Raw genomic sequence first — 23,468 nt, 5'->3', positions numbered from 1 at the left:
GCCACAGCGAAATGAAAGATGTCCTTATTGAGACATTTCTTTTTTTCATCTTTATTGAGGTGTCATTGACAAAATTGTAAGGTACTTGAAGTGTACACTAGGATGATTTCATATACATATATATCATGAAAAGATTTCTCCCATCTAATTAACACATTCTTCAAATCATATTTTTGGGAGGGAAGCATGTGAGAACATTTAAATTCTCTTAGCAAATTTCAGTTATACACTACAGTGTTATTAACTAGAGTGACTATGTTATATATAAGATCCCATACTATACTCATCTTATAGCTGAAAGTTTGTACCACTTTTTTTTTGTTTGTTTCTAGGTGATTAAAAAAATTTTTTTATTATTTTTTAAATTTTTTTCAGTGTTCCAGAATTCATTGTTTATATACCACACCCAGTGCTCCTTGCAATATGTGCCCTCCATAATACCCACCACCAGGCTCACCCAACCTCCCACCCTTCTCCCCTCCAAAACCCTCAGATTGTTTCTGAGAGTCCACAGTCTCTCATAGTTCATCTCCCCCTCCAATTTCCCTCAACTCCCTTCTCTTCTCCAGCTCCCCATGTCCTCCGTGTTATTCCTTATGCTCCACAAATAAGTGAAACCATATGATAATTGACTCTTTCTGCTTGACTTATTTCACTCAACATACCATTTACCAACCACTTTAGAAGTTTCTTTAGAAGGAAGAAAGGCAAGGACAGAATCAGAGACAAATGGGTGTAAAAATGGGTTGCTTTAAGATGCGATTGGGAGGGAGACAAACCATAAAAGACTCTTAATCTCACAAAACAAACTGAGGGTTTCTGGGGGGAGGGGGATAGGGAGCAGGTGGTTGGGTTATGGACATTGGGGAGGATATGTGCTATGAGGAGTGCTGTGAAGTGTGTAAGCCTGATGATTCACAGACCTGTACCCCTGGGGCAAGTAATACATGATATGTTAGTAAAAAATGGGTTGTTTTCAAAACAATGAAAGTGGTATGTATGAGCATGGGGATTGACACCTTTTCCAGGTTGAGGTTGATATGGTTTCTCAAATATATCCATGTTCCCGTTATGACTGACCTATTTGGTGAGACCAAAATATTTCTTCTGAAAGTTGAGAGCTTTGGGATTGTAGATAGGAATAAAATGGAGCGCAGTGATCCCTGCAGTTTGCAAGGTGTCAAAATGACTAGTGATGTGTCGGACGGCAAAAGGAATGGTCAGTGCTGTAACACAAAAAGCAATGGTAGAAAAAAAACGACATTTGAATGACAAGGGTGAAGATTTCCCAGGCATCATTCTGATCAGAAAAAATTTTCTTCCTTTTAAAATGAGGGTAAGGAAAAAGGTGCCAAGGAGAAGGTACTCTTTAGCTGGTACTTTGAAAAGTACCTTCCAGAATTTCCAGCATTTTTAGTAATTGTGAGGCAGTTAATAAAAATAAAAATAACCTGAGCAACAGCAATGTGGTTAATTGATAAACTCTCAGTACTTTGAATACTTGGGTAATGAACTAACACATCCTACAGAGTGAATTAGTAGCAGAGCCAGAAAATGGCACTAGCCCTATTGGGATCTCAAGGCCATGATCTTTCTATTCTGTTGTGAATCTCTGGTGTGAACTGGATCAGACATGGACCAGTGTGGGATGCTGAAGATGGCTGGTGACACAGAGCTGGGATGAGCCTAGAGAAAGAGGGGAAGAATTAGGACAACCAATGCCTCATAAGTCCCTCTTGGAAGAGGGTGATTTAACACTAAAATTATTTTGCAGTGATGTCCTAATATCGCTATTGGTTGTTGTAATTTTATATTTATAGAATTTATATATTGTGAACTCCATAACATGATTTAATCCTTGGCAAAATATTTTGTAGTTATTAAAATTTCCAGATTAAAAGATTGTCTTTGGGTGTTTGGATAAGTAGAGGTAAGAACTCATACTGGTTTAATCTAGTCACTGGAGTGGATGAATGGTTCCCAGCATAGGGCCTGAGCCACCTGCCCAAGAGTCAGCATACTGCTATACAAATGTCAGTATTCAATCACTGGGTTATAGTCTTTTTCTTCCACTCCAAAGTTAGGAGGTCTAACAGATGATTAAGACCAGAGGTTTTGGGGTCAGCCCAAACTAGGTTTGGACCTTATTTTCACATTTTATTGCTTGCAAAATTTTGGGAACAGGATTTAAACTCTTTGAGTTGTTTTGCTATACCTCTAACATAGTAGCAAGAATCATACCTTCTACTTAAGGTCATTGCAAGATTCAATGAAAAATGAAGTCAATGACTTGGTATATAGTAAGTATGCTATAAATGGAATGGAAACATTTCCTACTCCTACTGCTGCTATTATTTTTAGTGGTACTAATAAAACTGAGTTTCAGGAAAACCAAATGGGAAGGTTCTTAGAAAGAGGTGGAGACATTGAAGTGTCTTTGGGATGCACTGCCTGGTTTTCTGTTCACCATCTCAGACATTACCCTCTTTCAACTGGGTCAAGGCTTCATTTCCTGATCATCTAAATGGTGCACCACTGCATTCCTGGAGGAAGAACAGGATGCTTTGGCTGGGCTGAGGCCTCCTGATGAGAGGTTAGTTCAGAGAAAGGCCTGCTTCAGGGCAGCTGGAGAACAACCTGTAAAAGAGACAGCTCATCCCAGAGCAGGAACCATCAAGGAATCTAAACGCAGCAAAGAGAACTCTCGACTCAACCGACAAGTTTTTAAAGTGGGGACAATATCTATCCAGGCTCCTGAAGCCTGCTAATCAGATGTTTGTAGGCAAATGAATAGAAACAATAACAAGGAAAGATGCTCTAAGTTGTACCAACACCCATAGTGAAGGACTATAAAAGCCCCCATGTATTAAATGTCTTTCGCACTCAGGTATACTGAGTTTGCAACTTCCTAGCAAGGTTAACATCAGTGCCATGGGGGACAGCTGTTGTCCCAGAACCACGATGGCCATTCCAGCTGTGCCCACTTTCATGTGCTCAAATGGTGGTGGCTTCCGAAATGGTATCTGCTTGCCTAGTTCCTGCCGGAGCAGAACGTGGCAACTGGTCACATGCCAAGAAAATTGTCAGCCATCCAGCAGTACCCCAAGTGTCTGTGAACCTGCTTCTTGCCAACCTGCCAACCTGCCAACCTGCCTTCCAGCAACTTCTTGCGTTGGTTTTGTCTGCCAACCCATTTGCTCCTGCACAGCCGGCTATGAATCTGGCACTGGTCAGTCTCCTTGCCTGGTTAGCTCATGCCAACCCTCTGGCATGGAATCTACCAGTTGTCAGGCAAATTGCTGTGAAGCCAGCCTCGACCAGCAAAGCTCCTGCCAAAAACCTGTCTTTGTGTCCAGATCATGTCAGGCAGCTTGTGGCCAATCGGTCTGCTGTGACACTGTGTCCGGCCAGCCATCCTGCTCTGAGGTAACTTCCTGTATTGAGAATTCTTGCCCACCAACCATCTGTGCAGCTGGTCCATGCCAGCCAACTTGCTGCCAACCAGGTTCATGTCAACCCATTAATGGCAAAGATCAGCTCTGCAAATCAACTTATTATCAACCCATCTGCTACATTTTCAAGACTTGCCAGTTGGTTCCCTGTGTGCCTGTTCCCTGCCAGCCATCAACTTGTGTGTTAAGTTCTTGCAATCCTACATGCTGTGTGTCCTCACCTTGCCAGCCACTTCATTGCCAACCAATGCCTTCTATATCCTTCATCTGCCAGCCAGTGGCTAACTGCCAGCTCCCTTGTTCTGTCAATAACCCTTGCAAACGAGTTTCCTGTGGCACCGTGCTTTCTGGCCAACCAACTTGTGATGGATCCACTTCTTGCAACCAGGGTGGCTGCAAATCTCCTTCCTGCCAACCAGCTTGCTGTGTGACAGGTTTAGGCAAATCATCCATCGGTGGCTACAATTGCTTTCAGCCAACTGCCCCAAGTCTCTGCAAAGCCAACACCTGCTCGCCAACTTCCTGACCACCAGTCACGAATCTGGCTTCTGTAAAGCAACACTTCACCAATGCAGGACCCTTCCCATCTCCTCTGAGGTCTGCCACTATCTGCAAGTGCATTGCCACCCCCTGGTGCTCTCTTCTGGATGAGGGCAAATTCTATCTGTGTGCTAACTTCATTTTGAGTCCAGCCCCACATTCTCTCCAGGTGCTGATGAGGGAATTTGTCCAGCCACTAAGAGATCTTTCTTTATCAAGGAGGACATTTCTGTAACCCTGGTCCACACTACAACTTGAATTTCCTCATGTTGTTAATTCATTTCACCTCAGCAAAGCCTTCTCTCCAGTTTTTCTTTCTTTTTTTTTTTTTTGATGTTGTCTAGTCTTTAAAAAGACTTCTTTGATGCCAACTGCTAATAAAAATGTGAATGATTGAACAAAACTTTCAGAATGCTTTCATTCCTTTCAATATACCCCTACATAGATTTCCTTCAGGTCATATTTGGACATGATGACCTTGGGCCCTCTAAATTAGTGGATCTGCTTTAGTCTGTAAGGGTGGTCAGTGTCTGCAATTATAGATGCTCAAGTTGGAAGGGAGAAAGGACAAGCAATCCCCTGGCTTCCAATCTTTACATCACCAAAAGCTCTTTTGAGTTGAGTGTGCTCCATTTCCCCATAGTGAACAGACTTGGGAAGCCAAAGACTGAAACAGTCTAGGGAAGCCACAGACTAAAATAAAGTAAGCTTTTTGGCCATTGAGAATAGGTAAGCGTTGATTAACTTAACACTGGTTGTTTTTTTTTTTTAAAGATTTATTTATTTATTCCAGAGAGAGAGAGCGAGAGAGAGCAAGCAGGAGCAGGGGCAGAGGAAGAGGGAGTCCTAAGCAGACTACGCTGAGTGCAGAGCCTGATCCTACAACCCTGAGATGACAATTGGACCCAAAGCCAAGTGTTGGACACCCAAACGACTGCACCACCTGGCACCCCTTGACACTGGTTTTAATGTTCAGATCATTTAAATGAAATGTAAAATTTGTAAATGTAAATGTAAAATTTGAAATTTATGGCTGTTGTTTGTTTGCTTATATTTTTGACATTTTAAGAGGCAGTTTTAAAAATAATTAGTCTAAGGAAATACCTGACCAAATAGTCCTACTATGTAATTATCAAAACTAAACATTTAAGAAATGACTGGACTGGTTTTCTTTTCTTTTCTTTAAAGATTTTATTTATTTATTTGACAGAGATCACAAGTAGGCAGAGAGGCAGGCAGAGGGGTGGTGGGGAAGCAGGATCCCTGCTGAGCAGAGAGCCCGATGCCGGACTCGATCCCAGGACCCTGGAATCATGACCTGAGCCAAAGGCAGAGGCTTTAACCCACTGAGCCACCCAGGCACCCTGTACTGGTTTTCTTTTGGGAAAGATTAGAGGGAGGTTTGCAGAATGTACTTGTAGCAATTATGCAGAGTCTTTCCTCAAGGGGATCTGGCCTCCTCTTTAACCAAAGGCTCTGGGTCTTTGAAATGATTTAGGTCTGAATCTCAGAACATTCTTATGTGGGTCTATAAGGGGGCATAGTTGAGGATGCTCATATTTCTGTGATAATACAGATTTTAAAGGAAATCTGTGTCCACCACTAGGAGCGTGGGTAGACAGCAAGAGGTCATTCTTTCCATGAGGTACTCTCTTGGTCTGGTTCTCCAGAGAGAGCCAATAGGATATACATAAAGAGATGTAATAAGAGGAATTTTCTCATATGATTTTGGAGGCTGGTATGTTCAAATCTGTAGTGTGGGCCAACAGGCTAGATATCAAGGAGAGCTGACAGTGAAGATGAAGTCTGAAGGCTGTCTGTTGGCAGATATACTTTAAAGAAAATAAAATAGCTGCCTATAGGAAGATAATGGGGCATAAGGAGAACAAGAATTAAATTAATTGGTATATAAGTACATAAAGGAAAAAATAAGACAGAGATCTTGCAAGGACAAAAAATGGCAATATGCCACAAGGAATATAATTAACTCAATTATTTGCAACTGAAGTCCAAAAAGAAGATTAAAAACAGGAAGAAGAGAGGAACCTTGATACTGCAAAAGAATGACCATAGATGGAATGCCTTCTAGAAATGACATTTTGATGGATATCCCATTTAAATTCTCTCTCCACATCTTCCATGGCGATTTCAGTCATGCCAGAGGAAGAATGAGGCTCTGGAAGGAGATGAATCTCACCTCAGTCCTGGACAGAACTGTCAACACTTTCTTACATTATAAATTTAAGGAATTATATCTCTTCAAATAATTTGCTTTCTAATACCAGAATTCTTGGCATAACTAGAGTTTCAAATTTCATTTTGCAATAGTTTTTGACTCATCTCTATGTATGTTAATTTTTTCCTTTTTTTTTTTTAACCTTTCCAGTTGTGGATTTCTCTGTTGTACTGGTAAGTGTTTTACACTGGTTACCTGCCAACATGCAAACCCCACATTTTAAACATGGCAAGTGTAAAAGGTTTACTGGGAAGCCATGTACTTCTTCCATACTTGGCAACAGTTTAAAAAATGAAGCGTTTATTAGCTCCTTTCAGGTTTGCTAGGACTTGTCCATAACACGTGTGAACCTCCCATTATAGACAATATTCTGCCACGCCTGAAGATGCTTATAAGTAAATCTTTATTTACACTTACATCCCAAGTGGGGGAGCAAAATACAGGGAAGTTTGAGAAAAATATTAGAAATGCCCACCACTTAGAATGGACATTTTCTTATATCTACTTTAGATCTTTAAAAAGCATAATTGAAGTAAACATTATTGATAAAGTTGAAGTCCCTTTTGTATAGGTCTCCAACTCCACAACATTTACCTTCTTTCCTTCTCAGATACAACCTTGTTTAACCTTCCAATTCCTGTTTATATAAAAGTATAAACAGTGACTAACATTTATAAAGTAGCTAATATATAACAGCAGGGTTTGGAAATATAAGAATTCACATATACAATGTAAAATTATGCAATCATATTTTTTCCTTCACTAGTGCTTTTAAGAATGACATTTTTTAAATCAAGAATTAAGATTTATATCAATCATTACTATAGTTGTTTATTAAGAATTAAAAATAAATGTGTTTTATTCTATGTTGATACATGATATGTTTCATTATAGTAGTTATTGCTGCGTAAAAAATGACCCAAGGAGGAGGAGTCAAGATGGCAGAGCAGTAGCAGGCTGAGACTACATCAGGCAGCAGGAGATCAGCTCGATAGCTTATCTAAACATTGCAAACACCTACAAATCCAACGGGAGATTGAAGAGAAGAAGAACAGCAATTCTAGAAACAGAAAGTCACCACGTGCTGAAAGGTAGGACTGGCGGAGAAGTGAATCCAAAGCGACGGGAAGATAGACCGTGGGGGGAGGGGCCGGCTCCCAGCAAGCGGTGGAGCAACTGAGCACAAAATAGGGACTTTTAAACGTCTGTTCCACTGAGGGACATTGCTCCAGAGACTAAACCGGGGTTAAGCCCACGTGGGGTCAGCATGGCTCCAGGTCCCACAGGGTCACAGAAGGATCGGGGGTGTTGGAGTGTCGCAGAGCTCGCAGGTATTAGAACGGGGAAGCTGGCTACAGAGACAGAGCCGAGGAGTGAGCTCTCAGCTCAGGGTTACCTTGAACCGGTCACAGGCTGGGCGAGCTCAAAGCGCGGCTGGAGGCCGGGGATACGGGAGTGATTGGGCGCTGTTCTCCGGGGGTGCACTGAGGAGTGGGGCCCCGGGCTCTCGACTCCTCCGGGCCGGAGACTGGGAGGCCGCCATTTTCATTCCTGTCCTACGGAACTCTACAGAAAGCATTCAGAGAACAAAAGCTCCCGAAAGCGAACCCGAGCAGATTACTTAGACGGCACCGGGTAAGGATGGTGCAATTCTGCCTCGGGCAAAGATACTTGAGAATCACTACAACAGGCCCCTCGCCCAGAAGATCAAAAAGAAATCCAGCCAGTCCCTATGACCCTGGAATTGCACTGCTGTGTATTTACCGCAAAGATACAGATGTAGTGAAAAGAAGAGCCATCTGTACCCCAATGTTTATAGCAGCAATGGCCACAGTCGCCAAACTGTGGAAAGAACCAAGATAGCCCTTCAGCGGACGAATGGATAAGGAAGATGTGGTCCATATACACAATGGAGTGTTATGCCTCTATCAGAAAAGATGAATATCCAACTTTTGTAGCAACATGGATGGGACTGGAAGGGATTATGCTGAGTGAAATAAGTCAAGCAGAGAGAGTCAATTATCACATGGTTTCACTTATTTGTGGAGCATAACAAAGAACATGGAGGACATGGAGAGATGGAGAGGAGAAGGGAGTTGAGGGAAATTGGAAGGGGAGGTGAACCATGATAGACTATGGACTCTGAAACAACCTGAGAGTTTTGAAGGGGCGGGGGGTGGGAGGCTGGGGAAGCAGGTGGAGGGTTAATAGAGAGGTCATGTATTGCATGGAGCACTGGGTGTGGTGCAAAAACAATGAATACTGTCATGCTGAAAATAAATAAATAAATAAATAAATAAATAAATAAATAAATAAATAGGATTAAAAAAAAAAAAAAAGAAATCCAGCCAGGACCAAGTTCACCTACCAAGGAAAGCAGGTTCAATACCAAGGACTGCAGCAGAGTTCCAGAGGAGGAGAAAACAAAGCATGGAACTCATGGCTTTCTTCCCATGACTCTTTAGTCTTGCAGTTAATTTAATTTTTTTTTCAATTTTTTTTCCTTCTTCGCCTTCTGCTAAATTTTTTTAACTTTCGCCCTTTTCTTTTTTAACGTTTTTTAAACTAGTTTATGTAATATATATATATATATACTTTTTTCTTTTTTATATTTTTTCTTTATGTTTTCTTTTTTTAATTTTTCTTTTTTTTCTGAACCTCTTTTTCTTTTATTTCTTTTCAGCGTCACAGTATTCATTCTTTTTGCACCACACCCAGTGCTCCATGCAATACGTGCCCTCCCTATTACCCACCACCTGCTTCCCCCAACCTCCCACCCCCTGCCCCTTCAAAACCCTCAGGTAGTTTTCCAGAGTCCATAGTCTCTCATGGTTCATCTCCCCTTCCAATTTCCCTCAACTCCCTTCTCCTCTCCATCTCCCCATGTCCTCCATGTTCTTTGTTATGCTCCACAAATAAGTGAAACCATATGATAATTGACTCTCTCTGCTTGACTTATTTCACTCAGCATAATCTCTTCCAGTCCTGTCCATGTTGCTGCAGAAGTTGGATATTCATCCTTTCTGATGGAGGCATAATACTCCATAGTGTATATGGACCACATCTTCCTTATCCATTCATCCGTGGAAGGGCATCTTGGTTCTTTCCACAGTTTGGCGACGGTGGCCATTGCTGCTATAAACATTGGGGTAGAGATGGCCCTTTTTTCACTATATCTGTATCTTTAGGATAAATACCCAGTAGTGCAATTGCAGGGTCATAGGGAAGCTCTATTTTAAATTTCTTGAGGAATCTCCACACTGTTCTCCAGAGTGGCTGCATCAACTTGCATTCCCACCAACAGTGGAAGAGGGTTCTCCTTTCTCCACATCTTCTCCAACACGTGTTGTTTCCTGTCTTGCTAATTTTGACCATTCTAACTGGTGTAAGGTGGTATCTCAATGTGGCTTTAATTTGAATCTCCCTGATGGCTGTGATGATGAACATTTTTTCATGTGTCGGATAGCCATTTGTATGTCTTCAATGGAGAAGTGTCTGTTCATATCTTCTGCCCATTTTTTGATATGATTATCTGTTTTGTGTGTGTTGAGTTTGAGGAGTTCTTTATAGACCCTGGATATCAACCTTTTGTCTGTACTGTCATTTGCAAATATCTTCGCCCATTTCCCCCCACGATTTGGGGTCTCTTTTGATTTGGTTAAAACGCATTTTTCTGGGGTCTTTGCCACCCTTTTAGTATTTTACTTGCTCCTTCATATACTCTTATCTGGACAAAATGACAAGGCGGAAAAATTCACCACACAAAAAAGAACAAGAGGAGTACTGAAGGCTAGGGACCTAATCAATACAGACATTGGTAATATGTCAGATCTAGAGTTCAGAATGATGATTCTCAAGGCTCTATCCAGGCTCGGAAAAGGCATGGAAATATTAGAGAAACCCTCTCTGGAGATATAAAAGCCCTTTCTGGAGAAATAAAAGAACTAAAATCTAACCAAGTTGAAATAAAAAAAGCTATTAATGAGGTGCAATCAAAAATGGAGGCTCTCACTGCTAGGATAAATGAGGCAGAAGAAAGAATTAGTGATATAGAAGACCAACTCACAGAGAATAAAGAAGCTGAGCAAAAGAGGGACAAACAGCTACTGGACCACAAAGGGAGAATTCGAGAGATAAGTGACACCATAAGACGAAACAACATTAGAATAATTGGGATTCCAGAAGAAAAAGAAAGAGAGAGGGGAGCAGAAGGTATATTGGAGAGAATTTCCCTAATATGGCAAAGGGAACAAGTATCAAAATCCAGGAGGTGCAGAAAACCCCCGCTCAAAATCAACAAGAATAGGTCCACACACCGTCACCTAATAGTAAAATTTACAAGTCTTAGTGACAAAGAGAAAATCCTGAAAGCAGCCCGGGAAAAGAAGTCTGTAACATACAATGGTATAAATATTAGATTGACAGCAGACGTATCCACAGAGACCTGGCAGGCCAGAAAGAGCTGGCATGATATATTCAGAGCACTCAACGAAAAAGCATGCAGCCAAGAATACTATATCCAGCTAGGCTATCATTGAAAATAGAAGGAGAGATAAAAAGCTTCCAGGACAAACAAAAACTGAAAGAATTTGCAAACACTGAACCAGCTCTAAGCAAAGAGAGAGCCTAAAAGTAGCAGATCAGAAAGGAACAGAGACAATATACAGTAACAGTCACCTTACAGGCAATACAATGGCACTAAATTCGTATCTCTCAATAGTTACCCTCAATGTTAATGGGCTAAATGCCCCAATCAAAAGACACAGGGTATCTGAATGGATAAAAAACCAAAACCCATCTATATGTTGCCTACAAGAAACTCATTTTAGATGCGAGGACACTTCCAGATTTAAAGTGAGGGGGTGGAAAACAATTTACCATGCTGATGGGCATCAGAAGAAAGCTGGGGTGGCAATCCTTATATCAGATCAATTCGATTTTAAGCCAAAAACTATAATAAGAGATGAGGAAGGACACTATATCATACTCAAAGGATCCATCCAACAAGAAGATCTAACAATTTTAAATATCTATGCCCCTAACATGGGAGCAGCCAACTATATAAACCAATTAATAACAAAATCAAAGAAACACATCAATAATAATACAATAATAGTAGGGGACTTTAACATTCCCCTCACTGAAATGGACAGATCATCCAAGCAAAAGATCAACAAGGAAATAAAGGCCTTAAATGACACACTGGACCAGATGGACATCACAGATATATTCAGAACATTCCATCCCAAAGCAACAGAATACACATTCTTCTCTAGTGCACATGGAACCTTCTCCAGAATAGATCACATCCTGGTTCACAAATCAGGTCTCAACCGGTATCAAAAGATTGGGATCATTCCCTGCATATTTTCAGACCACAATGCTCTGAAGCTAGAACTCAATCACAACAGGAAAGCTGGAAAGAACCCAAATACATGGAGACTAAACAGCATCCTTCTAAAGCATGAGAGGGTCAACTAAGAAATTAAAGAAGAATTGAAAAAATTCATGGAAACAAATGATAATGAAAACACAACAGTCCAAAATCTGTGGGACACAGCAAAGGCAGTCCTGAGAGGAAAATATATAGTGGTACAAGCCTTTCTCAAGAAACAAGAAAGGTCTCAATTACACAACCTAACCCTACACCTAGTGGAGCTGGAGAAAGAACAAGAAAGTGAGCCTAAACCCAGCAGGAGAAGAGAAATCATAAAGATCAGAGCAGAAATCAATGAAATAGAAACAAACAAACAAAAAAACAATAGAACTAATCAAAGAAACTCGGAGTTTGTTCTTTGAAAGAATTAATAAGATTGATAACCCCCTGGCCAGACTTATCAAAAAGAAAAGATAAAGGACCCAAATAAATAAAATCACGAATGAAAGAGGAGAGATCACAACCAACACCAAAGACATACAGACAATTATAAGAACATACTATGAGCAACTCTATGCCAACAAATTTGACAATCTGGAAGAAATGGATGCATTCCTAGAGACATATAAACTACCACAACTGAACCAGGAAGAAATAGAAAACCTGAACAGGCCCATAACCAGTAAGGAGATTGAAAGAGTCATCAAAAATCTCCAAACAAACAAAAGCCCAGGGCCGGATGGCTTCCCAGGGGAATTCTACTAAACATTTAAAGAAGAACTAATTCCTATTCTCCTGAAACTGTTCCAAAAATAGAAATGGAAGGAAAACTTCCAAACTCATTTTATGAGGCCAGCATCACCTTGATCCCAAAACCAGACAAGGATCCCATCAAAAAAGAGAACTACAGACCAATATCCTTGATGAACACAGATGCAAAAATTCTCACTAAAATACTAGCCAATAGGATCCAACAGTACATTAAAAGGATTATTCACCACGACCAAGTGGGATTTATTCCAGGGCTGCAAGGTGGGTTCAACCTCCGCAAATCAATCAATGTGTTACAACACATTAATAAAAGAAAGAACAAGAACCATATGATACTCTCAATAGATGCTGACAAAGCATTTGACAAAATACAGCATCCCTTCCCGATCAAACCCTTCAAAGTGTAGGGATAGAGGGCACATACCTCAATATTATCAAAGCCATCTATGAAAAACCCACCACAAATATCATTCTCAATGGAGAAAAACTGAAAGCTTTTCCGCTAAGGTCAGGAACATGGCAGGGATGTCCATTATCACCACTGTTATTCAACATAGTACTAGAAGTCCTAGGCTCAGCAATCAGACAACAAAAGGAAATTAAAGGCATCCAAATCGGCAAAGAAGAAATCAAACTATCACTCTTCGCAGATGACATGATACTATGTGTGGAAAACCCAAAAGACTCCACTCCAAAACTGCGAGAACTTGTACAGGAATTCAGTAAAGTGTCAGGATATAAAATCAATGCACAGAAATCAGTTGCATTTCTGTACACCAACAACAAGACAGAAGAAAGAGAAATTAAGGAGTCAGTACCATTTACAATTGCACCCCAAACTATAAGATACCTAGGAATAAACCTAACGAAAGAGGCTAAGAATCTATACTCAGAAAACTATAAAGTACTCATGAGAGAAACTGAGGAAGACACAAAGAAATGGAAAAATGCTCCATGCTCCTGGATTGGAAGAACAAATATTGTGAAAATGTCTATGCTACCTAATGCATATCTATGCATTACATTTAATGCAAGTCCTATCAAAATACCATCCATTTTTTTCAAAGAAATGGAACAAATAATCCTAAAATTTATATGGAACCAGAAAAGACCTCGAATAGCCAAAGGAATATTGAAAAAGAAAGCCAAAGTTGGTGGCATCACAATTCTGGACTTCAAGCTCTATTACAAAGCTGTCATCATCAAGACAGCATGGTGCTTGCACAAAAAAGACACATAGATCAATGGAACAGAATAGAGAGCCCAGAAATAGACCCTCAACTCTATGGTCAACTAATCTTCAACAAAGCAGGAAAGAACATCCAATGGAAAAAAGACAACCTCTTCAACAAAAGGTGTTGGGAAAATTGGACAGCCACATGCAGAAAAATGAAATTGGACCATTTCCTTACATCACGCATGAAAATAGACTCAAAATGGATGAAGGACTTCAATGTGAGGAAGGAATCCATCAAAATCCTTGAGGAGAACACAGGCAGCAACCTCTTCGACCTCAGCCGCAGCAACATCTTCCTAGGAACATCGGCAAAGGCAAGGGAAGCAAGGCAAAAACGAACTATTGGGATTTCATCAAGATCAAAAGCTTTTGCACAGCAAAGGAAATAGTTAATAAAACCAAAAGACAACTGGCAGAATGGGAGAAGATATTTGCAAACGATATATCAGATAAAGGGCTAGTGTCCAAAATCTATAAGGAACTTAGCAAACTCAACACCCAAAGAACAAATAATCCAATCAAGAAATGGGCAGAAGACATGAACAGACATTTCTGCAAAGAAGACATCCAGGTGGACAACAGACACATGAAAAAGTGCTCCACATCACTCGGCATCAGGGAAATACAAATCAAAACCACAATGAGATATCACCTCACACCAGTCAGAATGGCTAAAATTAACAAGTCAGGAAATGACAGATGCTGGCGAGGATGCAGAGACAGGGGAACCTTCCTCCACTGTTGGTGGGAATGCAAGCTGGTGCAACCCCTCTGGAAAACAGCATGGAGGTTCCTCAAAATGTTGAAAATAGAACTACCCTATGACCCAGCAATTGCACTACTGGGTATTTACCCTAAAGATACAAACGTAGTGATCCGAAGGGCCACGTGCCCCTGAATGTTTATAGCAGCAATGTCTACAATAGCCAAACTATGGAAAGAACCTAGATGTCCGTCAACAGATGAATGGATAAAGAAGAGGTGGTATATATACACAATGGAATACTATGCAGCCATCAAAAGAAATGAAATCTTGCCATTTGCGATGACATGGGTGGAACTAGAGGGTATCGTGCTTAGTGAAATAAGTCAATCGGAGGAAGACAACTATCATATGATCTCCCTGATATGAGGAAGTGGAGATGCAACATGGGGGGTTAGGGTGGTAGGAGAAGAAGAAATGAAACAAGATGGGACTAGGAGGGAGACAAACCATAAGTGACTCAATCTCACAAAACAAACTGAGGCATGCTGGGGGGAGGGGGATTGGGAGATAGTGGTGGGGTTATTAATGGACATTGGGGAGGGTATGTGCTATGGTGAGTGCTGTAAGTGTGTAAATCTGGCGATTCACAGACCTGTATCCCTGGGGATAAAAATACATTATATGTTTATAAATAAATAAATAAATAAATTAATTAATTAATCAATTTTTAAAAAGTCACACTGAGATACCACCTTACACCATTTAGAATGGCAAAAATTGACAAAGCAAGAAACAACAAATGTTTGAGAGGCTGTGTGGAGAAAGGGGAACCCTCTTACACTGTCAATGGGAATGCAAATTGATACAGCCAATTTGGAAAACAGTGTGGAATTTCCTCAAAAAATTAAAAATAGAGCTACCCTATGACCCAGCAATTGCACTACTGAATATTTACCCCAAAGATACAGATGTAGTGAAAAGAAGGACCATATGCACCACAGTGTTCATAGCAGCAATATTCACAATAACCAAACTGCAAGAGCCTAGATGCCCTTCAACAGACGAATAGATAAAGAAGAGATGGTCCATATATACAATGGGATATTACTCAGCCATCAGAAAAGATGAATACCCAACTTTTGCATCAATATGGATGGGACTGGAGGAGATCATGGTAAGTGAAATAAGTCAATTAGAGAAAATAAATTATCATATGGTTTCACTTTTTTGTGGAGCATAAGGAATAGCATGGAGGACATTAGGAGAAGAAAGGGAAAATTGAAGGTGGGGTAGGGAATCAGAAGGGGAGACAAACCATGAGAGACTACGGACTCTGAGAAACAAAGAGGGGACTGGGGTGAGCAGATGGGTTAGCCCAATGATAGGTATTAAGGAGGGCACATATTGCTTAGAGCACTGGGTGTTATACACAACAAAGAATCACGGAATACTACATCAAAAACGAATGATATACTGTATGGTGACTAATATAAATTTTTGAAATGAGCAAAGAAAAAAAAAAGAGAAAGACACCAAAAAATAAATTCTTTATTTTATGTTCAGTTAGCCACTATATAGTACATAATTAGTTTTTGATGTAGTGTTAAATGATTCATTAGTTAAGTATAACACCCAGTGCTCCTCAAGAAATGGACTCTTAACTATAGAGAACAAACTGATGCTTACCTGAGAGGAGGTGGGTGGGGATGGATGAAAGAAGGATTAAGGAGGGCACTTGTTGTGAAGAGCAACAGGTGATGTACGGAATTATTGAATCACTATACTGTACACCTGAAACTATTATAACACTGTATATTAACTATACTGGAATTTAAAATTAAGTTAAATTAAATTACTATGGAGTAAGGAGGCCAGAGGTGGGAAATTCTTATGCCCTACTACTCTTCATCATTTGCAAACCCTGTCAGGAAGAGACACATTTTGCAAGTCCAAACTTTAGCTACTTTACTATCCCAGGAGGAGGAACAAAAGTTTTTGGGTTTTTCCCCTCCCCCAGCAACAGTCCAGTCAATGAGAAACCATCACAGCTGGTGATGAATAAAAAATTACTGTACTTCAAACTCCCAGTTTGCTCCAATGACCTTTTTGTTGTAACAAGAGTTCTCCCAACTTCCACCTTTCCTCTTAGGACTTGCCAATGGTTTTTCCCTAGCTTCCTTAACCCAAGTTACAATTTTCTGCTACACCAGAATAGACTCATTTACACTAGTAAGATATTTGATGGTTTTATTTTTAAGGTTAACATGCCACAATCATTGTGCACCTATACTCCTTTGCCAACAAGCTAGGGAGAGAATACAGCCTATGTAGCCTTGAACATGAAGGCAAATTACTTAGTACTTTCACGTATTTTCATGTCTCTTCCTGTCTATAGTTGGGACTTGCATGAGGGAGGAGAGAGAGAACTGAGAGTTACATCTGTATATTATAAGGGTCCCTTATTTCAACAAGAGTTACTGAGTACTTACTGTGTGTTAAGTACTGTGCCAGGTGCTAGAACTACAGAAGTGAACAAGACATTCCAGATCCCCTGCCTTATTGCGCTTCTAGTGGAATACAAACAGGAGATGAAATTTATATGCAAGAAGTAGGGTTGATGAGCCTTTATCACTAAGGATATAGGAAGAGTGGGATGAGAGATCAAGATCTATGCAGAATTTGTATCTGATCAACCCAATCAGGGAGGGACAGAGAAAAATTCCATATGGAACTCACGAATCAACTTATGATGTAGAACAGAAAGAGTGATATTGAAAGAAGAATTGGGGTACAGAAGCTCCCCCAACAATGTATATGCAAAAAGCAATGAAAGATGGTTGGAATATATCAAGTAACTTTCCCAAAAGCCTGTAGCTGGTCTGTAGCAGAACACAAATAATGTGAATACTCATTTATCTGATTTCAATCCCCATGGCCCAGCCTCTCCTGTTTTCTTCTGAAGTGGAGAAAATACAGATGAACATAGAAGGAGAGATGCATAGATGAGCTCTCATTATGTGAGCATGTTATATAGCCTTCCTGGCAAGACACAGAAAATTGATGATACACTGAAAATGCAGATCACAAAATGGCACATATGCAAGGGAAAGGGATGAAGGTACACCCAAATCTCTAGATACTATACGCAGGATCTCAGTGTAACTAAAACAGTAGAATTTTCTTAAGCATCCAAAAAACCCCTCTGATCTTGACTTTTAACAGAGAGGAAGATCTGGTGAGCAAAGTTAATAATGATAAACTTGCTACAGAAGGACTATCTCAAAATATATGATAACCAGTCAGGGAAATGTGTGCTTAACTGAAACTGCATTAGAGCAAGGCAGAAAGATACTGCAGGGCAGAAAGATAATTGCCATGTTTGGAGGAAAAGGAATGAGATTTCCTGGCCCAGGACAAGAAATAGAGAGCAAAGCTAATAAGGGTAAGGAAGTGCTCAGAAATGCTATTCTTATTATACAGTCACAGATGCTTCCAATGGAGGAAAAGTTCAGAGAGCCAAAGTAAAAGTAATGTAAAATGTGGAGACACTCTTTAAAATAATTTCCTGGATGGACCACCCCAGGTGTATGAATGTTTTACTACTAGACACTCCAACATTGGAACTGAAAACTGCTTGGCAGGAAGTTTATCCAGATTCCTTCCATGCCTAAGATTCTTTGAGGTCCCTAAACACTCTCTGCCTTGCCCTATCATCATTATTTGATTGCTTGCTTACTACCATGTTTTCATTTTCTGAAGTCCGCAATGCTTTAAAGAAAACACACACACTGTCATGAGAAAAGGCATTCCCTTGGAGGCTGTTTTCCAAAAGGCATTCAGGACAGAATTCATAGCCTTGACAGAGTTAGATATCACACTGAGGCTTCCAGTCTCTAAGACCTGACTTTGTTTACATACTAAGGGTGGAGCCACCTCTTGGAGTAGACTCATGTTAGCCAAGCCCATAAAGCAAGGACACCTATTTCTGTACTTAAAGAGATTTAACTATAACAGGAACTTCTCAACTACCCCATGAGCAAGGAATCAGTAGATAAGTTAAAGACACTAAATGTCAGATGGCATTTGATGCCATCAAATTTTAACAAAATGTTTACAATTTTACAAAATTTACAGTTCCTGTGACTAGCTCTGTCTCCCTTTGATCAGTCCTTGGCTAGGCACTGCCAACATTTGCTTCAGTGCTTGGCCCAATTCTGAGTTTCCATGATTCACAAACACCCTCAGTTAAGCTTCATATTTCTTGTATCTTCCAATCAGATCTGAATTAATTGCTCAGACTTTGAAGATACCTTTCTTTTTAAGGTGACTTCACATAATTTAGCTTGGGTCCTTCTTTTTATTTTTTTTTAATTTTATTTATTTGTCAGAAAGAGAGAGAGAGAGAGTGCACACAAGCAGGCAGAGAGGCAGGCAGAGAGAGAGAAGGAAGAAGGCTCCCTGCCGAGCAAGGAGCCAGATGCGGGACTTGATCCCAGGACCGCAGGATCATGACCTGAGTCAAAGGTGGGGGCTTAACCAACTGAGCCACCCAGGCATCCCAGCTTGGGTCCTTCTTAATGTAGATTCTGAGGCTTAGTGGTAAGGCTCTATAGTCCTATCCTGTCATGCATTTTCATTCACACCACTGCATTGTGAACATACATGATGGCATCTATGTTTTCATTCATTTCTACCATAATATCTGTTGGCTACTTAATGACATTTCTAATTATATTTCAGGATGACTTTGGATTTATTTGCCTTTATCTCTACCAATTAAAAAAAAAGAATTATCAGTGATGTAGAGTTATCATTAGAATGTTGCACTGACTCTTATCTTTTTGTGTCTTTGTTCACTGGGTTATAATCTAACATCACCAGCTTGTTATGAATGACACATCTATCATATTTCTTCCTTCCCTCCCATGAGTTGCACTAAAGCTACCAAACCTAGGGGTTGACTTTCATGTTTTCTCCAAATCATAAGAAAAGTAAATTAACTACAATGTGAGCACTAGTGTAACACTTGAAAGTCAGTCCCTAGGTTAGGAGCTCTAGTGCAATATAATATTTATAGGGAAAGAACAAGAGTTTATTTCAGAAAACCAGTCTCAGTTTTTGTTTGCTCCATTCAAAATAGCTCTTTCATCACTGAAAACCTTCGCCTTGGGATCTCTCCTATAGTACACAGTTCAGAAATTTTATCTTGGGATTTTTTTGTGTGTATTATGTGCTCGAAACAATAACAAAAAATGTTATATCTGAAGCCCAAACCCAAGATAAATTTAAGGAGAACAAGATAACTTTTAGAAATGATAACACAAGATTTCAAAGCCAAATTAGTCACACAAAAATAAGAATCTTACAGGCTCAGAGGTAACTTGTATAGAAAATACAGGATTATAAATAAGAAATCAAATTATAATGATTTCAGCTGCATCAAACAAATATAGACATTATTCTAGGAAAATAAAGGGCATTCTGCAAAGGGAAAAACTGGGTTATTAAGAATCATTAGTTGAAATTGACCAGAGAGATGTTCACAACGTTTCAGACTCTATGTAGCCCCAGTTCAAGTGGTTAGAAATCTTTGCAAATGATGACAAGAGTTATCATCCAATGAGATTCCAGCTCAGTCTTTTCATATTTCTCTAAAAGCTATATCCTCAGCCAACTATGGAAAGAGCCCAGATGTCCATCAACAGATGAATGGATAAAGAAGATGTGGTGTGTGTGTGTATGTATATATACACATATATGTGTGTATACACACACACATACACACACAATGGAATATTACTCAACCATAAGAAAAATAAAATCTTGCCATTTGCAACAATATGTGTGGAACTCTATAGAGGGCATTATGCTAAGCAAAATAAGTCAGTCAGAGAAAGACTATTATATGTTTCACTCATATGTGGAATTTAAGAAACAAAACAGATGAACACAGGAGAAGGGAAGGAAAAATAAGAAAATAAGATTAAAAACCTGGAGGGAGGCAAACTATAAGAGACTCTTAATAACTATAAGAAAAAATTGAGGATTACTGGAGAGGAGGGGGATGGGCTAACTAGGTGATGGGCAGTAAGGAGGGCACTTGATGCAATTAATGAGCACTGGGTGTTGTATAAAACTGATGAATCACCAAATTCTACCCCCGAAACAATAATACACCATATGTTAACTCAATTGAATTGAATTTTTTAAAAATTTCAAGGCTTAATTTATAAATCTGACATAGTTACAAACATAATGGACATTGCAGTTCAAACATAAGTCTTTGTCCTTGATTTTCACATCTCTTGACATAGTGTTTGTGCCATCAGTCCCCTCCTCTCCATTTCCCAGTCTTTTAGGGGATGATCCCAGGGCTATCCCTAGACTATCCCTAGACTATACCACAGAGGCTCCACTGATCTTGGCTTCTGCCAGAGCCATGAATCAAACCCATGATTTTAGGTCACCCTCATATTTTTTCCTCCAGTCACCCTATTGCTAAGAACTTATGGGAAGACCTAAAATGGTGTACTAAAAATGTGCCTGTTTACCAATGTTAATGGAAATTGAGTGTACAGCACAGGCTGTGCTTAATCTGAAAACAGACACAACTCTCTCTCCCAATCTCACCCCCTCCTGACAGCATGAAAACCTCTTGATGAGAGGCCATTTCCAGGAGGTGAAGAATTCAGAGTTAGTTGGAATAAAGACAGTCAGGTACAAGACTCCCCTCCCCAAAGGAAACCACCCTTAAAAGGATTTTACACCACCCTGGAAGGAGCCCTCCACCGTTTCCCACATAACTACCTGATTGGTAGATAAGCACGTGGACAAAAACCTGATTGGGTGACAGGCACATAGAGGGTTAACCAGATTAAGATAGCCCACCAACAAACCCATAAAAACCCCTAGACTTAAAAATTCTGGTGGCAACCCTCTTGGGTCCCCTCCCTCTTTGGGAGCTTTGTACTATCACTCAATAAATTTTGCCTTATATCACTTTGTTTTGCTGCCCACTACTCTCCATCTGGTCTACTTCTTCATTCTTTGAAGCGACCTGACCCAGAACAAGGGACACTAAAGGAAAAGAAATCCTGCATCATTAGCTCTCCCCATGCCTTCTCTTTTGAGGATCCTTGATTTACACACCAGAAGGGTCCATTATCAAACTCCTCCTCCATGCCCAAAATATAAATCCAAAGAACTTAAACTGTATAGTGGGAACTCAGTAAGGGAAGCATGCATGCTTCACTCATCCTTTATTACCCCTGTGTTTGCAGACGTTGTAACCAGTCTCTGGTCAGAAAGATTTCAGGCCCTCTTTCTAAACAAAAGCTTTACTAAAGCTTTTGGGCCTACTGAAAACTGAACTTTTCAACTTCATTCAGATTCTTGCTTAAAACAAAGATTGAGAAGAAAAGGGACAAATGTCAAAAGCTCCTATACCTCTTGAAGTTGATTCTTAGCAAAGTCAACCCAGTTCTTCTGAAGCACTTCATTGTAATTTCCCAATGGTTAGAAATATAGCAAAGCATAAATATACTTAATGTATAAAATGACCAACGGAGACTAAAACAAAAAACAAAAACCAAAAAATCCCCCAGTATCTCCCCCCACAAAAATAGGTGACCATAAGACTAAATGCTGCTCACCTGAGTGGTCGGAGTGCTTGACTTCCTGCAGCTGGAGCCCAACTCAGCTGTAGTTTTGCCCACACTTGAATAACTAACCTCAGAGATGACCCACAAGCCAAGCTGCACCAGCTTCTCCCAGAAGATCCAAGACAAGAATAGCAGCAATTCTATGAACATAAAAGCGATGACTTATTGGAACATAGGATGTGCAAAGTAGTGAATCTGAGGTGATATACAGGAAGAATTATAGGGGGTGGGGGGAGGGGGCTGGCTCCAGACAAGTGGTAGAGAAGCAGAGCACAAAATCAAAATTTTTAGAAGTCTGCTCCTCTGAAGGATGTTGCTCCAGAGGCTAAGCGGGGGGTGGAGCCCTCATGGGGACAGTGGTCTCAGGACCCTCGGGGGTCACAGAAAGACCAGGGGTGTTTGAATGTGGCAGAGCTCCCAGGTATCACAGTGCGGAAGCCCACTGCAAAGACGGAGCCAAGAAGGGGCTCTCAGCTCGGGGTTACCTTAAACCGGGATCTGTGGCAGTCAGGCCACTGCTCTTCAGGTGGAGACCCCACAAGTGGCAGATCCAGGGAGACTCCCTCCTTCCTCTGAGAGGAGTGGCGCAGGAGCATGCTGTAGGAATCTGCTGGGTTTGGAGAATCCAAATGGGCCACGCGTGAGAGATAGAAATTCTCAGTCACAGGTTAGGTGAGAGGTCTGAATGCGTCTGGAGACCACGGAAACAGGAGAGACTGACTGCTTTTCTCTGAGGGTGCACTGAGGATCAGGGCCCAAGCTCTCAGCTCCTTTGGGGCAGCTCCTCCAGGGAGGCTGCCATCTTCATTCTCTTCCTCCAAAGCCCTACGGCAAGCATTCAAGGAACAAAAGCTCCCAAGAGCGAATCCAAGCAGATTACTTAGGCTGGCCCCTGCAAGGGTGGTACAATTCTGCCTCAGGCAAAGACCTTTGAGAATCACTGCAAGAGGCCCCTCGCCCTGATCAGCAAGATCAGCAAGAAATCCAGCCAAGACCAACTTTACTAATCAATGAGAACTTCAAAACACCAGTGCTCGTGAAATAGAACACATAGAATTCATTGCTTTTTCCCCATGATTAATTTAGTCTTTCAAAGTTAAATTTTTTTAATTTTCATTTTTTCTTCTTCTATTTTTAAAAAAATTTCCTCTTTCCTATTTTAACTATTTTATCAATACCCTTTTTTTTTACATTTTTTATTTACTTTTTATTTTTTATAAACATATAATGTATTTTTATCCCCAGGAATACAGGTCTGGGAATCACCAGGTTTACACACTTCACAGCACTCACCATAGCACATACCCTCCCCATTGTCCATAACCCCACTCCCCCTCCCAAACTCCCCTCCCCCCAGCAACCCTCAGGTTGTTTTGTGAGATTAAGAGTCACTTATGGATCTGTACCCCAATGTTTATTGCAGCAATGGCTACGGTCACCAAACTGTGGAAAGAACCAAGATGCCCTTCAACGGATGAATGGATAAGG

At 40.5% G+C, this 23,468-nt stretch overlaps 1 protein-coding gene across 1 annotated transcript; it reads left to right on the top strand.

The window, feature by feature from the left end:
* The first annotated feature begins 2,931 nt into the window (after positions 1-2,931).
* On the top strand, positions 2,932-3,978 carry KRTAP29-1 (keratin associated like protein 29-1). Its single transcript, XM_045986260.1, has one exon. The coding sequence runs from the start codon at positions 2,932-2,934 to the stop codon at positions 3,976-3,978; it is 1,047 nt and encodes a 348-aa protein (XP_045842216.1).
* Positions 3,979-23,468: the final 19,490 nt, after the last annotated feature.

Source organism: Meles meles, chromosome 18, assembly GCF_922984935.1.
Source record: "Meles meles chromosome 18, mMelMel3.1 paternal haplotype, whole genome shotgun sequence".
In the NCBI taxonomy this organism is placed as follows: domain Eukaryota; kingdom Metazoa; phylum Chordata; class Mammalia; order Carnivora; family Mustelidae; genus Meles; species Meles meles.
Note: the sequence above shows the minus strand (reverse complement) of the source record. Positions and strands in the feature narration are given on the sequence as shown.

Bases quoted from the DNA above. Each gene is read 5' to 3' on its own strand.
- KRTAP29-1 (XM_045986260.1), top strand. From the start codon at position 2,932: ATGGGGGACAGCTGTTGTCCCAGAACCACGATGGCCATTCCAGCTGTG.